We start from the raw sequence: 17,042 nt of genomic DNA on the forward strand, positions 1-17,042 counted from the left end.
GGAAAGACAATTATACAATCTACTCAAAAAGGCCTTCTTTCAGATTTCCATCTGTTCCTCTCTTTGTCAATGTCAAACATATGCAAGATATGTGATGTGCTTCACGTTGTGATCTGTGACATGAAACCATTTGTTGAAGTAACCATCATGAAGTAGGATTACAGGCTAAATAACTCACTCAGAAACAAGGCTTCATAATCAACATTTTATAACAAAGTGGACTTCTCTGGAGCTGAAAAATCCTGCTAACATCGAACTGCCACCGGCTGCAGCTCCTCATATGACCACCTGAGGCAGGCTCCTTTTAACCATGTTTGCGGCACTCAAACCTTTTTAGGTTGCTTTTAATGGATTTACGCGAAAAATAATAACTGCCTATTATTTAGCAGTTATTTCTGCTAAATATGGCCTATAAATGCCCCTTGCTTGTCAGGCTAGCTGATAACTATAGATGATATAAAAAAATGGACATGGCTCCAAGACCTGAAAAAAAAAAATGAAGCCAATGTGGAAGAGCCAATACTTGCACTCAGTTGTGATTAAAAACAAAAACAAAAAAAGAGTTCAGGTTCTATAGAAGTCTTTGGAAAAACTGCAATCAAATTAGACACACTTTACTACTGTACGGAGTGCATTTTGTTACTTCCCTTTGAGGTCTGTTACTGGTGTTCACTAACTTCTGCTGGAAAGAGCGGCATGTTTACATATTAGCAGACTGTGGAGAGTCTGAGCTTTTTTTCTGAAAACAACTGGTTCAAACTGGAAGACAAAAACGCCTCATAGAACAGAGTAGGGCTGAAAACTTCTTTACACATATTAGACCTGCGTCATTTCCTTGTTGATTGTTTGAGTTTCCCCATACTATATTGAACGCCCAAATCCTGCTTCATGACACAGATCACTTGTACCACATAACACCTCACAAGGTGGAACTCTTATTCTTTATGCTCATCTCGAGTAAGTTTACATCTAAAACAGAATATCTGCCTTGTACACATCCACATCCTTTAGACACGAGTAAGCCAAGGTCAGCAGATAATCAACACCTTTACTTGGCCTCTCTTATGTACAAAGCGATTGTGTGCTTTAGTCACGACACAAGACCCCAGAGAGAAATAAAACAACCAAGGCATTCCTTTGCAGTTACACAAAAGATGCTTATTTCATCAATGCACGCTCACATTTATAAATTACTTAAACTAAAAGATTGAAGTACTTTTTTTTCATTACCAAAGAAGAGTATCCTCTGTTTGATTTGTCCAATTTCGGTTATTTTTTTGCTTATGTTTGACACACATAAAAGTTTTGCAAGCATTGTCCGTCTTTTCTTTCAACAAAACAGAAAACAAACCTTCAAATAATAAAAACAAAGAAGAAGAAGAAGAAAAAAAAAAAAAGAAAAAAAAAAAGCTTTTCTTTAACACCGGTGGCCGTCTCTTCAAGAGTCAGCCCACCACCTGGACACATGTTTAAAACAAACTGCTCCACGTAGCCTGTGTAGCATAAAGACCCATTCATACAGTACAGTCAAAGTGTGTGATTGTCACTGGGTTAGGTTGATGCACAGTGAAGTGACGTGAAAAGAGGCCAGAGGATGCCTGGTATTTGAATAGTGACATTGAGTTCAGCTGTTTTTGCCACTGGCCCAACATGTTCCCGCAGGACCCCCACGTTCCGCTACAGCGTCGATTTGGATGAAGGCTCTTTTGAAGTTCAGTGTTGCTTCCTCTGCCTTTAACAAATCGAAAGCACCAAACCAACTATTACAAATGCACTGGCGTGTACTTTTTGCAGGTGAAGTTGGTGGTGTAACATATGAAAGTGTTTTATTGATTGATATATTTTTTAATCATGGTCTGTCTGTGCCATGTGCTTCGGTTAGGAAACATAAAAATGACAAATTTCCAGTCGTGGCTCCCAGAACTCAATTTGAGAGTCTAGTCTCCAGGTATAGTTCCAAAGATCAAGAAAATTGTCCACGGCTGGTTCTCCCCTCACATCCCATAGGCTGATATAGGTTTGCCCAGCTGGCCAAGGTTCAATGGTGATGTCACCCCCCCCCCAAAAAAAAAAAAAAAAAAAAGTATGGGGCTGCTGGATTTGTAAACAAGGCTGTAGATATGTTATAGGGAATGGATCCAAGAGAAAACAGGGAGAATAAATGTCAACATAAATGCTGGAGTATTTAAGGAACTGTAATAATTTGGGAACTTTACAGCCATCATGATTCTGTGACAGCGGCAGGCAGCAGAAGAAGTTTCAGATCAGCTGTAGTCAGGCTAGTCCGGTCTGAAGATCGGGACCTTAGGTAGGAATTCTATTAGGATTACCTGCAGGGAATAGAACAAAAGGCTCTCAGTAGTGAGTCAGGGATGTTTCAACAAGATTTAAGTCTTAAGATTTAGGCTGTGCTGAGCCGACCCGAGTAGGTATTGATGGAAAAAAAACTCACTTCACTTGGAGAGGTTTGGCCACAGCGTTTATATCAAAACAGCCACCATCTCACATCTAACTGGGTCACAGATGCAAACCTGTGCAAGCCTATTTGTTTACTTCTGAGTGCCAACTTAACTAAGCAGATCGTGCTAAAGTTACTTTTTCTGAAATACAAAAAAACCCCCAAAAAACAAGCAGGCTGCCCGTGGCTATACGCAAAACTAGGGCTGCTCAATTAATCTAATTTTAATCACGATTACGATCTGGGCTTTCAACGATCATTAAAAATGACGGAGCCGATTATTAGCCCCTCCCTCATTTATCCGCGACACCTTAAAGGCCGGTCCGTGAAAATATTGTCGGGCATAAACCGGTCCGTGGCGCAAAAAAGGTTGGAGACCGCTGATTAAGAGGACCCGAGGGAAGCTCGGAAAGCTAAGCAGAAGTTATTTGGAGAGGAGAGTGACTGCCGTTGGTTGAAAAGAGAGGTTAAAAACAACTTCAGTGGTGTTGCACACTATTTTATATTATTTTTTAAAGTCATTGTTAACCCTTTAAAGCCGGTCAGAGCAGCACGCTCCGTTTTGTGTAACTATTTTTAAATCCCTGTAGAACCGGAACCGTGTAAGCTAGCGCAATAACCCGGAGGAGTTGTACTTACATCTGATGCCATCAGCTTGTCCTCGGTCACGGTTTCCTTCCACATATGCAAAAACTGCATAAAAAGCGGTTGCAGGAACAAAAACATAATATTCCAGAAACAGCTTTGCCAATCCGATCAGCTGTTCGTAACACTTCCCACAGTGAAACAGACGTCAGCGCGAACTATCACATGTCCGCCATTTCCTGCCCGAAACCGGAAGTGATGTCATTTTCGCGGAAATTGTAGTTTTTTACTTGTAGGCCTTAAAAGCCTATACTGGTCATGTTTGACTTTTCTGAATAGTTTCTGAGATGCTTAGAACTCGAATTGCACTGCTGGAAATAGTTTATTTTGATGCACCTGCTGTTTTCTTTGCAAATTTGCATCATAGGATTGTTTTTTCGTTTTTCCTGCAGTATATAAAAATTGGTGTATCTCCAAAATAAAACTATGAAGACACTCAAAATAAATTTCCTGTTGTTGTAAAGTATTTTTTGCAACTTTTTTGTATTTAAAGTTTTGAGGGATAAGCCTCTTAAATTTCTCCAAGCAGAAATATATGTAAAAAAAACAAAAACGATTTTCAATTTTTTTTGTAGTTTATTGCACTTTTTTGCAATTAATGTAGTTACTATGGACTTAATGCATACATATTATTAAAATATGGTCTATAATAGTTGTATAGCAACTTGAAATGCTCCCACAAATGGCACTACAACATGTAAAAAAATAATATAAGCTCTGGCGGACTTGGTTCTATAGTAGGTCTTAAAGGGTTAAATAAATATCGTCAAATAATCGAGATCTCAATTTCAGTGAAAATAATCGTGATTATCATTTTTGCCATAATCGAGCAGCCCTACGCAAAACTATGAAAAAGAGGAACTGGCTGATGGATAAATGGCTATTGTGTTACCATTATGAGGAAGCCAGATATATTAACAGATAACAACCACAGAATATTACATTTTGTGTATCTTTACAAGAATCAATATGCTGCGTTTATATTTAGAGGACCATGTCAGTCTCTTCTAAACACAATTAAACTGGCACAGAATCAGATGAAGTAGCTGAAAGCTGGCTGGATAAACAACATCTGTATATAAAAGCCCAGACACCATGACACAAAATTGCTAATGTTAGTAATAAGAAACGCTAATACTAGTAGGTTAAACTAATTTGTAATATTTTGTTAATGCACAACAAAAGACAAGGTGGTACACAACCACTAGCCAGGGCTGTGGATTGCAGGAGCCCCATTTACTCGACAACTAAATATACTCAATTAAAAAGTTGTTGTTTTTTTTCTACCCCTTTCTTTTGGACTGAGCAACAATGCGCTACACTAATCGATCAAAGACACGCAAGCATACACTGCAGATACAATAACTGCCTAACATCTGCGCTCAAAAAGGTTGGAGATATGATACTTTTCCATGGTGCAGCGATAAACCTGTAACTACATGAACAACCACAAACCAACCCTCGGCACAATTTATCATCTGAAATAGTACCTCTTGAGTTAAAATCAGCAGCTTTTTAACGCAATCTGGTAGTGGGTGTAACACCTAGTATACTTTCTTTAACTGTACTGGGATAATTGCACCACTGAAAAGAGCTAATACTTACATATTCCATCATGTTGTTGGTTTCACACTTCCTTTTGCTTAGTCTCCAATGCAAACACAACTACACAGAAACAGTGATTATAGAAGATTAGATAAGTTTCATCAACCCACACATTTCAAATGATGCCTTCATTGCTTACCTTGTGGTAAAGTCTGCTGTTTTCCCACTCCAAAAGTTTCTCTATAGATCTTCTTGTCTGGAAAAAGATATTAGATGATACTGTTGTGAAAAAACGGCCTCATATCAACTTAGGGCACAACATTTTTTGTTGTGTTCACTGTGATGCTGCAACAAATGCGTAACATTTTCAAACTGTGGGACGAAGTGAATGGGCATCTCACCCTTTTGCTGAGGCAGATGACGGGCCACAAACTGAAGCCCAGTGTGCAACAGCAGCAAAGACAACCACACAGAAGCCACCGCACATTCACCGGGAGCGTCTTTCTTAGGCAGCTGTTCACACGATTGATACTGGCTTTGAATTCCTCTGGTGCCACCTAAGGGAAGCACACAGTATTACTTTTATTATTAAAAGTATGTATATTCACACTTTTAGCACCATTAAATGTGGATCAAATATCTGTATTTCGTACAAAAAAAAAAAAGAGGAAAGAAATTAATTTAAATGACGCACTACATGTTGATTCTGATCTAAATCCCACGGTCATGGTTTGCTTTCAATAAAAACAACACACTCACCTTTCCTGTAAGTGCTGAAGGAAATTCTGACTCGAATTTGTTACTGAGTCCAAACCTGAAAGTAGGTAAAAAATTACATTTTTACTTACAACATTAAAGATGAAACTGTATCAGACATGAACCACTATTAGAGATTTAATATACTTTTAGTGCAGAAATTAAAAATCACATCACAACATCTTTCTGAGACCCACAGCAAAGAGAAGCTATTTACTTTATCAGAACAAAAATAATTATTTTATAATTCATCTAAAACATTCAAAGATAATGTATAATACACAGTTCAAACATCCCATACATCTGTGTACTATCACACAGACCTGCTTATTTAGCTTCTGTCACTGTTAATTTTGAATTACACAAACAAATCTAATGTTCAACGCAAAGAGCAGCGTAGTGTAAAACACTGTGAGAATGAATGTGAGGCACTGTTAAATTAAAGAAACAGTACCAGTAGGTTAAACTCCCCAAAACAGTAAGGACACAGATTTATGTTTGGAGGTAACTCAACTGTAAGCTCATTTCCACCCAACTAAACTGGACATTTAAAAAAAAAAAACCCCAACTTTTAAATCCACAAATGTAAATTGGCTGAAATACGGAGGTATATTTATCCATTCAAGGCACAAAACTTTAACAAACTGCAACCTTTATCCCTTTCCCGTCTTTATTCTTAGTATTTGTACGCTTGATACTCTTCCTTTTTTTTTTTTTTTTTTGAAGAGACAAGGTAAGATAAGCGGAAAAAACAAGTTAAGCGTATACTTGTTTGGAAAAAAGCTCTACTCTCAGTACAGTCAACTACTTAAGAATACAATTTCTTTACTCAAGATATGGTAGGTTATTACTAGCTTTAATTGTGAGAATACCTATTTACGGACACAGTACTGTCTTGTGTTGTAATGATCGGTATAAACAGCTCTGAAAGTCTGTACTTAACTTCAGAAAAATGAAACCAGTGATGGGAACACGTTGTCACAACTTGACAATAGCTACAATAAAAAAATCTCAAGAAAGGTCAAATTTATCTGAAGCTAGACCCGATCATTCACTTCTCGGTTAGTTAGCTTGATGCTAAGTTAGAAGCTAACTAGCTAGGCTAAGCCAGACAGCGGCAGCTAACGCAGCTAGCCACCGGTTACCCACGGAAAGCTGTGTTAGCCGCCGCATTTTACAGTAACGTTAAACTGTTTTGTAGACCCCCGTGAGCTCTGTCAGTTCCTTACACAGTTACGTGACCGGACCCTCGCACCACTACCGGGTCCGGAGCGTACTTAAGGAGCTGTTCTTCCGCGGCCCTGTCCTCGTCCTCCTCTTCCTCCTCCTCCTCTTCGTAGATCTCATCAAAGTCCTCCATCATCGCACGACTCGGCCTCGCGCTTCCCGGGACAGACACCGGGAGAGACACGATGCCGACAAACAGCGAAACCTTAAAGAGAAATAGGACAAAAAGTATCGGGGAAGACGGCCACAAAAATATCGAGCAGTCCCGGAGACGATACAGTTTCACATCGTTCTGAGATCTCTGAAACAAAACATCAACATCCGCCGCAGTAACCGTACGACACCGGAAGAGGGACAGACTTCTTTTCAGACTTTTTTTTTAACAAGCCGATTCACAAAACAAGGCTTTGGTGTCGCGTGTAATTCTTATATGTACTGTTTGTTAAATAAAATAAAATAAAATATGATAGCAATCCATTTTGTTTGGATGCACTTTTCATAGAGGTGTAATTGAGGAATGGACAGATGTACAGAAAAACACCAAGAACAGCACAATTCACAGTTAAACAACGAAGGCCACTATATGAAATAACAATATATAAAATATGTAAAACTAATTCGAGAAATATTTGTAAACAAGTATTCAATTACAGCTCTCTGCAATGTACTAACCCAGGAAGATGGATATCTGTAAAAATCCCAGGTCATTCCACAGATAGATGTTTCTGAAGGCATCTATCTGTGGAATGACATTTACTGCTGTCTAGTGATACTGATATTCCACAGCACATTTTATTTAAAAAATCAGAGTTATCACAATTTGACGCACTGATGCGTGTGAGAGGTTCAAATGGAAAAAAAATATTTGTCTCATTTGCTCAGTAAAACAAAGGGAGAACTGAAGTATTGCATTAAGTTTCCTTCATGCTCTTTGAGCTGAGTTATTATTATTTATAGTTTTCATAATTATTGACTGTAGCATTTAATCACTGGCAGTTTTATGTCATTTTAAAAACCTTTATAAACTATTGAGCTTTTCAGTCGGTGTTTCACAGTCTAATATGGTGTCTTGATGCATACTCAATCTCCCAACTATTTAGGAGTCTTGCATGTTGTTATATGAAGATTATTCAAGTATCTTAAACTTGTACAAATACTTGTGGTAAAGAAAAAAGTGCATCTCTTCACTTTGAGCAGAAGGCGCAGAGGTGTGAATGATAGCTAGAGGATGGGCAGTTAAAACCGGAAGCTGAGCAAAGTCTTTTTCAAAATATGACTTGAATGTCGTTGGTTAAATCTTAGAACATACATGTTTTTACTAAAATAAATTAGAGGGAAACTTATTTTGAAAGTTTTACCGAGAAGTTTTCTTATTACCCATGCTAGCCGCCCTGATTCATACCTAGCTAGATGTTTGTACAGTAAGTTAATTTGGTGTGCTTTTTATCGATATATTGCATCACAGACTGCACGCCATTTCTATCCATCAAAAAGGAAACATCCTGAGAAAGTCACAGAAGCCTTCGGCTCGAAACATCCCGGAAATGGCACTTCTTCCTCTTTAGGAAGTGAAGACATCGATGAAGCAGTTCGGCAAGTCTTGCTCAACTTCTATTTAGCTCATTAATCGTGGATATCCTGAGTTGGATGATAAAATGGCTCTCACTGAGCATATTAAGATGATCTGCAAAATTATCAAAGATATTGTTCCAGCTTTCACCAGCGGGATTGTCACAGTGAGCATCATATCGTGTGTTTTATTTGCAATCCAAACATGTTTGAGCTTAAAACAAGGCATCTTCAGCATCGGCGCAAGTGTTTTTCAAAACGGACACCTATACTGCATCCTGATGTTTCCCTTTTACCACCGAACCTTTGCTCAGCTTCTTCTGAACATCACAACTTTGGTGTTTCTCAGCGGGAGCTTGGAGAAAGGTGTGGGGACGGTCCGTTTCCTCTTTCTGTTCCTCCTGCTGTCCTCGATCATAGGCTTGTTTTACAGCTTCATGGATCTCCTGCAGGAGGACGGCTTCCAGGGTCACACTGAGGGGTTGGTTCCCGTCACTCTTGCCTCTGTGGCTATAACTACCATGCACACAAAGATGACTAAAGCCTTTCTATGTGGAGTGAGTTTTCCCACTATGGCCCTTCCTTGGGTGTTCCTTGTCATCACCACTGCTCTGGTCCCTCACTGTGTGCTGCCCTGTAATGTGATTGCCATCCTGGTTGGGGTGATGTACGGTAAAGGATGGGTCTCTTTTCTGGACATGTCTGAGGCAAAGGCTGGAGTTCTGGAGAAGTTGTTGCCTTTCAGGCTGTTCAGGACCGTCAGCGGTGATATGTTCATCCCAGCTTCCTCCGAGGACAGGAAGAAGACCTTGCTTCCACAGATCAATCCCACACCTGGGTCTTACCCAGTGCAAGCTTATGCTCCATTACCCACTGCCAACACTGCTGCCATGACTTATGAAGGCTGGCCACACCAGGCGAGTCCCACACCACCTCTTAGTCTTCATGGACATGTTGCAGGACACAGCTCTGGACACTTTTCACCACAGAGTTTCGACCACAGCTGCAACCACAGTCACAGCCATGGCCACGGTCACAGTCATGGTCATAGCCATGGTCATAGCCATGGCCATAAGAGCGGAGGATCACTGTTACAAGAGTAGATATTTTCAGATGAGTTTGCCTTGGCAAGGATCCACTTATGAAGGCTTATCCTATATAAAAGCTACTCAGTTTTTATCATCTATAAGATCCTGCAGCATCTCAGCACTGATTGTTTCTGCCTGCTTGTATAATTAATTGTAGTTTTTTTTTTTTTTTTTGAAAGTTCAAATATTTCTGGTGACTTGTCATTTTTAAAAATTCCAATTTTCTATATTTTTATTCCTACTAATTAAAAATTAAATAAAAACCTTCTAATCTCTTTCTTACAAATTGGAAACCAGAATTGATGCACAGAAGTAACAATACAGACCATGCAGTTAATACAGACCCTAATAGGGCTGTATTAACTGCATGGTCAACCCATAAGAAAAATGACAATCAAGTATAACTAATAACCAGTGTGCAGTGTTGTTGGAGCAGTCATGTTTTCCCAGTATTTCTTAAAATATTCCAATCTTTTTATGGTAGTATTAAAAAACTTATTTTATTAGACCACCAAATTCAACTATTTATGTTCCTGGTAAGAAATGCATGTAAATAATTGCAACTTGGCATCAAGAAAGCAATAATGTGCTTTACCAGTTTTTGTAAAAGTACATCTGAAAATTCATGGATAACTATATTTTAGCATTAAATATATTTTGATTAAAAGTGTTTGCACATACTGGTGGAATAACCAAATAACACCAAATATGATTTTTATGCCAGTGCTATTAATTTATGGGAGCTGCTGCGTAATCCTTACGCTAGTTGGTGATCTAGTAAAATTGCTAAGCACTGTATCTTTCTATTTTTCTTTTTTTGTCTGATTATCTGAATTTGGTGTCAGCAGGATGTACTCCACTTTCTGTGTTGCATCTAGACAAACAGTCCAAACAAATTTCACTGATTAGGTTTAGAGAGTGGTTTCCTTGGTGGTTTTGGTCCATTTCTCTGCAAGTTAAATTGTCATATTTACGCCTAAATTAAAGGCCTCTGTGATGAGTAAAACAGAAGTTTCTCTTTCACTATTAAACTCCCTGTTGTACTTGCACCATGGTATTAAACATGATGCAATTACAACAGTGCTTAAATCATTGTAACAACTGCAGGTTAGGAAAGCGTCTTAAACTCTGGATGCAAGTTCAAACAAGTCAAATGCACCTCCAGGGTTTTTTGTTTTGAACCTTTGCCTTTATCCTAGTTAATAGAAAATTTTTTGATAAAGTCACATTAGTGTGAAAACACAGAGCACCAAGACCTGAAACTGTTTGGTTTTATTAATACTTAAAAGACAAAATTATCATAATCTTGTACATCATGAAAAGTGACCACTGAAAAGCCCGTGTCCTGTACAATAAGTGACACTCGAATACTGATCACATCTTATTTTCACCAAAGGACTCATTCCTCCCAAGCGTCTCCATAGATGTTCTTCTTCACTGTACAGAGACAGAAGGAGAAATGCAAATTATTTTACAAATTACTTAAAAGACAGGCTGTACTTGCAAATCGACCTCTATCTATCCACCACCATTTTTTAAGGAAATTATCCTAGTCCTCCTGTAAGGTGCAATCCACACTGCATCTTGAATTATAATAAAAGGCAGTAATGAGGTCAAATTTCTCCCTCCCTACTATTTGTTTCCATGCCAGTTGCTCCTCTGCTTGTTCACGATATAGATGCAGGCGCATCACAGGAATAGGATTCTGCTGCCACGACTAAATAAGGTTTTCTTCTTTGATGGACTTCCAGACATTTGGTTTTGTACATTTTACTTCCTTGAATTCTATAAGATTTTTTTTCTCTCAGCTGTTGCTATAATTTAATTATTGTGTCATTTAATGCTAACTTACAGACATTGTCAGAATTATAGACTATGAAGCAACTCCTTTAACAGCTAACTTTGAACCTCTGTAAGACACCACTTTAGAGACACAAATATACAGTTCTATAATGTTGGTTATCTTCCATCTAGTTTGGCCAAGGAAGGAAAAAAAAGTATATATCAAGTTCTATATATGCCTTAGCAGTAACCACCTACCATCTTTCTTGGGTCTTTCTGGCTCTTTTGCAGGTGGTGTTTTGAGCAATGCGTCAGCTTTCTGAGTGAGTGTGACCTCATAGTTCTCTCTGTTTTTGAGCCTCAGGTCCTCATAGAGGATAGACTTCCTCTTGGGCTCCTCCTCTTCCACATATGACTGGACTGAAATTTACAGGGCAAAAGATGGGATTTAAAAAAAAAAAAGTTCATTTCTACTGGAAAGTTTTGTTGAAATGTTTGGATGATTAAATTAACTCAGTCTGTGAATTCAGTGGACACCTTTTGCAACTTACATGTTTAATCTCAGTAAGAATACAAGTTACAATATAACATTTGCAAAAAAGTAGTTTGATGCTTTATACACTGATTACTTTTTAGAATGAGAGGATTAAAAATTAAAAATAGTATTTTGCAAAGAGGTATGTTTGGAGGTGTGAAGGGGAGACTTTTAAACCCAAGAACACTGTATCATCAAGCATGGGGGTGGTAGTTTATGATCTGCAGCTGTTTTGGTGCCAGTGGTACATTATACAAAGTGGAAAGAATAATGAAGAAGGGCCACGTCTTAATGCATGCTCAATAATCCACGTAAGGAAATCTGAAATCTCAAAAAAGTTGATTTTGTTCATCTGGACGCAGCTACTTCCTAATTCTTCAAATTCACCTAAAATCAGCAGACGAACGATTGAAACTTGGACACAACTGAGTGTTCCAACAGGACAATGATCTCAGTACTTTAAAACTGACTTTGCAATAGATAAAGCAGGTTGCCATTAAGCTGGAGTTGCCTTCAGAAAGCTTAGACCTTAAAGTCTATTAAAAAATTTTGGAGTATGCTCAAAAAGTCAGACCTGTACCACAAAATCAACAGATTTAAATTAACCAAGAAATCCAGCCAGCACTATGCCAGAAGCTTGTTGATGACTACCAGAAGCATATGGCTAAGGTGCAACTTGCTAAGGGACATATAACAAAATATCAAGGGAGATATGTGTATCTATTTTTGAGCCTGTGTGGATTAGAGAACATCCAAAGTAAATTCAAATTTGTGCAACCAACTCTTGTTTTGTTTTGTTTAAAAAAAAAAAAAGTAATTTCAGATGTATGCCGAACAAGAAAAACTAGTAAATGCTGGACTTTGATGACCACCTAACTGTAACAAGTGAAAAGGATAGAAAAGGTCTTTCCTTTTCACTGGTAGCACTTTTCTATTCTTGCTGCAAGCAAAATTCAGAGAGCACTTTATCAATACAATATTAACACTCGTGGAAAATTAACTGAAGACGGCTAGTGGGAGCCGCAAACTCCTTGCAAAAAAAGAGAACAGGAAGCTTTGGCCCCAGGACTTTCTTTTGGTGAGCTACTGTGGAGAACTCAATTGTGAATAACCCACATATTGCCCGTTTGGAATACCTGGAGCAGTAAAGTCATCTCCTCTGTCCATCTGTGCTGGTGGGTCTGGACTGTAGCCATATCCATAATCTTTGCTGTAGGTGTGGCTCGAGGCTTCTGCAGGCTGGAATATGGGTTCAAAAGACTGAGAGTCTGGGTCACCCAACTCTGACTGAGGACCCTGGGATCTGTAAAGAAGGGGACAAAATGCTAAAGGCAATGCTGCTGACAGTTAATCTCAACAGGCCAGCATTTAATTAAGTGTATGTGATACTCACTTCAGTGGAGGCAGGCCTGACTTCTGTCTGATAATCTCGCCAAGAGGAGAGTTCTCCAGCCTCTTGAATTTTTCCTGACATGTTTTCATATATGACAGTTTTCCAGCCAGGTAGCCACAGAAACCAGCAACTGTAGGGTCAAACACAGTCAAAAAAAAAAGAAACGAGAAAACAACACAAACTGAGTTTAACAGAGAGGTTTTTCTTATTCTACTCAGTAAATACAGGGCAAGTGTGTGTATGTGTGTATCCCACATATTTAACACTTATAAACTTACAGGCAACTTTGGGTAAAGATCCAAATCTTGGAGATGCAGACAGAGCCCCTGCAAATTTAACACATTCATGTCAACTTGAGTATCAACATGTGACAATGTTCATTTAACTGATATTGTGCCGATTCCAGTACAGCAGGGATGTTAAACACATGGCCCTGGGGCCAGAATGATCTCGTCCCTCTGGATGCTTTAGAAAATGTGAAAATTACAAAGGAGAGCATAAATTTCAACATTTCACTGTGCTTTCTGTCAGTTTTAGAGCCATCTTACAAACAGAAATATCAGCAACCCATCAACAGCTCTGTCCTTGCCAGTCCCCAAGACTCCATAGAGGAAGTGGGTGAGAGCAGGATGTTAACCATGCTAATGTTCATTATGGACATTAGCATGGTCCACATCCACAGTCTCTTACCCCCTGCATGAGACTGTGGATGCCCTGAGCAGGTCCTTCAGCAGTAGACTGTTACAGACACTGTGTAGGAACGAGCACTATCGCAAGTCCTTCATCCCAACAGCAGTCAGAGTGTACAATGTAGACACAGAAAAAACACCATCTAAAAATACTTGTGTATAAATATAATGTCTAATTTACTTTTTCTTTCTGACCCTTGTAACAAGGGAATTTCCACAGTGTGGAATTAGTAAAGTATCTATAATTATAGATTTTTTTTTAAAATTATTGTTAATACTCCATTAATTAGCAGAAGTTCAAGTTTTTCACTATGTTCTTTAGAAATCAATGTTTTGTGGTAAAATTCGATCAAATTTATCTGTAAAATAAAAAACAAAGCTACATTTCTTTCTAAACATTTAAGACCAAAGTGACACGCCAATTCACTCCCACATATTTTCTTTATAAATTGTTTTCATAAGACTTCTCTTACGTCTTCAGAGTGAAAGAAAGAGGAACACTTTATAATACGTATGACTGATCTGTCCTATTGAAAACCAGATTGGACTGCTCTGAATGTGGCCCACTGTGTAAAATGAGTTTGACACCCCTGCTCCACAGTATGAACAACATTACCTCTGGCCACTAGGGCTTGGGTAATAGCCATGCTGATCACAGAGAAGGGCACCGCTGTGGAGAAATCATAATGATGTCAGTGTAAACACGACGGAGTCACAACAAACAACATTTTCACATCCTAAACCATCAAGCTGGCGTGCACGGGAAACTTACACCTGTAAAAAAAGCTCTCCTGGTTGCACTCTCTCAACACTCTCCTCTCTTCTTCTGTGGGGATGTAGTCAATGTTCAGCGGCGTCTGCAGGTTAACGCAAACACCTTACTGTTAGTTAACAGCCGCTAGAAGTCATAGAAATCCATGCAAACGTATCCATCTTCAAATTACTGAAATTAAAACGGAGGGCAACAAAGCACACACCCCTCTCCATAAAACTGCGCGTGCAGTTCATCCAAAGTCACTGCCAGCTACCGTAAGCTAACGTGTTAGCATCTAAATTAGTGCGTGTTTATCTCCATGTTTTACCTGCGCCGGTTGGTGCTGCCGCTCGCCCGGGAAACCTGTAGTGGAGGACGACATACTGACGATAATGTCCAAGCTTCCTGACACCTCAAAGCATGTGAACTAACATAGTATAAGCCACTCGGCGTACTGACTTGTCTAGAGTTTGGTACAATGTCATTGCTACAGATTGGTTGACATTAACCCGGAAGTTAAAGGAAAGTTGCATTTGTTTAGCTAACAAAAAAGGAGAAAAGAAAGCCTGTTAATCTCAGTTTTACTGCTGGAATGTAATCTCCCATGAACATGATTCCAAATAATAAAAAATAAACATCGTTGCAATTGTATTACTTTAAAACATCAGAAAGCGCTCTCAACTGGGTCTTTTATTTTGGAAAAAAAAGGCTGTTAGAGCGGTACTAATGTTGTCAACCCGCTCCCTCTAGTGGAGGTGAACTATTTTCTGTCACTTTCCGGTTCACATCTTCATATTATGCAAACTATTTAATTGTTTTCATAATCATAACTGCCTTATTGTGTGGCTATTGGTTTGCTGGTAAGAAGAATACATTTTTTTAGAGCCACACGCCCAAAGAGATCCGATACTAATGAGAATTATTAGAACAATAGTTTCTTGCCTGTCAAATAGTGTAATCTTGGACATTTGTCATAGAGTCGGTTAAAGACGGCTAAAGACTCTATGACTCTACTTTATTACTAGTAGTCTGATTACTAGTAATAAAGTAGTAATCAGACTACTAGTAATAAAGTAGCTGAAGATACAATTTAAAAAGGGTTCTTTGCTAAGTTGTCTGTTATGTGTAGACACAACACTGTTCCATCTCTTAAATTGCACAGCCTTTTCATGAACAAATCATTCATAGGTCAGTATTAAGTGACTTAAGAAACAAAAAGCATTCCTGTGAAAATAGCCAGGTGCAAGTACTTTGATTTAATATAAACAAAAAAGCAGCCATTGTCTTTTAAAAGACCTTGATAAAACTGAAGAAGCATTTCTCAAGAACATTTTAAAAACATGACAGGAAAGTCTGGCTGCTAGAAAGCAAAATGAGGGGTGACTCAAGATGTTTGCACAGTTTGTCACATAATCATATATGTCTCATCATATTACATTTTACAATACTGCAACTTTTATAATATACATTATGCATGCTACGTAATATTTCAATTGAATAACACATTACATTTTACTATAATTTTGTCCATGTTGTGCTGATTATTTAGACTTTACAGACAGCAAAATACTTTCCAGAGTTGCACAACTAATTTTTCTGTACTTCGTTAGTGATGTATCAGTTTAGGAACCATTAATGGCAACTTGATTTTCATTAAAAATAATATACAGGGCCACAAATGGGTGACAAGAGCCAAATTGTGCAGTGCTGTAATATCATGGTATAGTGCCTAGATGATGCTGTTGCACTTGTAAACTGAAAAAGACTTTGCCTCACATCCTCCTGAGAACCAGCCTATTAATTTATGTCCTCTTTAATGGACAATTGTTTTTGTTCTATGTCTTTGGACATATTTGAGCTACCATAATAAGCCCCGTTGTGTTCAAAAGAGAACATCCTGGCTTTTCCAATGATATCTCATGTGTTTGGGTGGCCTCTTTCATCTCCAAATAGGCAGGACATCACAAAAGAAGTTCAACTAAAACATAATTGTTTACTTGGTTTTCAGAAGGACATGCCATGTAGAGGCACATATATGCATCAAAGGTCTTTTAATGCTTCTATTAAGGAGAAGATCAAGCCTGTGAATCTTTTTATCCTAAGCATGTTCAAAATAAGTACAGCAGAAGAGAGACCACAATCAATAAAAGTAAAAGAAAACTAAAAGACAATGTCAGTTGTATCCTTTGTCACCTTAGTTATCTTCCATTTGGTTTTACTGCATGGCAGGAGATGCAAGGCTAAAGGGTATATGTGCCTTAACTGTGTTGGTGTGCGATGGAGGTGCTCCTGTTTAGGGGTAAGGCCAAACTGGAATGCTAAGGCATAATCAGCCAATTAGAACTGTAGCTGGGGAGTTGTAATTTGTGGGCTTTTGGGACAACCAGACGGGCACCTCAGTGCACTGGGTTGCAGAGGGGCACAGCGTGGCTTCTGGGACAATCAATACTGGCAACGGTTTCATTAGGTCACTGCAGAGTTACTTGAGCTAACCACACTGTTACATAACTGGGCCACCCAAGTAGCTCTAAGCTGTGGTATAGGTACAAATTACTTGCTGAGTTAACTGTGGCACTTTGGTTTGTTTTTTGGATTCATATT

The 17,042-nt window shown here is 38.6% G+C and overlaps 3 protein-coding genes across 4 annotated transcripts; 1 reads left to right on the forward strand and 2 right to left on the reverse strand.

Moving 5' to 3' along the window:
- Window positions 1–655: 655 nt before the first annotated feature.
- chic2 (cysteine-rich hydrophobic domain 2) lies at window positions 656–6,976 on the reverse strand. Of its 2 annotated transcripts, none has more exons than XM_085410067.1 (6): window positions 6,682–6,976; window positions 5,408–5,462; window positions 5,050–5,205; window positions 4,848–4,904; window positions 4,709–4,768; window positions 656–2,330 (listed from the first exon to the last, which is right to left on the reverse strand). In XM_085410067.1, exons 1-6 carry the CDS (start codon window positions 6,765–6,767, stop codon window positions 2,280–2,282), a joined length of 465 nt encoding a protein of 154 aa, XP_085266193.1. In that variant the 5' UTR covers window positions 6,768–6,976; the 3' UTR covers window positions 656–2,279. The 2 variants fall into 2 exon arrangements, with proteins under 2 accessions (XP_085266193.1, XP_085266192.1); XM_085410066.1 differs by having other exon boundaries at window positions 6,634–6,970.
- Window positions 6,977–7,985: 1,009 nt separating this feature from the next.
- On the forward strand, window positions 7,986–9,504 carry rhbdd2 (rhomboid domain containing 2). Its single transcript, XM_085410052.1, has one exon. It carries the CDS (start codon window positions 8,287–8,289, stop codon window positions 9,301–9,303), a length of 1,017 nt encoding a protein of 338 aa, XP_085266178.1. The 5' UTR covers window positions 7,986–8,286; the 3' UTR covers window positions 9,304–9,504.
- A 1,037-nt stretch (window positions 9,505–10,541) lies between these two features.
- Window positions 10,542–14,952, reverse strand: LOC146668193 (OCIA domain-containing protein 1). Its single transcript, XM_085410059.1, has 8 exons — window positions 14,770–14,952; window positions 14,460–14,544; window positions 14,304–14,357; window positions 13,277–13,324; window positions 12,999–13,128; window positions 12,742–12,908; window positions 11,329–11,490; window positions 10,542–10,725 (listed from the first exon to the last, which is right to left on the reverse strand). The coding sequence occupies exons 1-8, from the start codon at window positions 14,821–14,823 to the stop codon at window positions 10,688–10,690; spliced, it is 738 nt and encodes a 245-aa protein (XP_085266185.1). The 5' UTR covers window positions 14,824–14,952; the 3' UTR covers window positions 10,542–10,687.
- Between the last annotated feature and the right edge of the window lie 2,090 nt (window positions 14,953–17,042).

This window comes from Rhamphochromis longiceps, linkage group LG6, assembly GCF_057381845.1.
Source record: "Rhamphochromis longiceps isolate RC_006_pf linkage group LG6, R_longiceps_female_GT1.1, whole genome shotgun sequence".
In the NCBI taxonomy this organism is placed as follows: Eukaryota; Metazoa; Chordata; class Actinopteri; order Cichliformes; family Cichlidae; genus Rhamphochromis; species Rhamphochromis longiceps.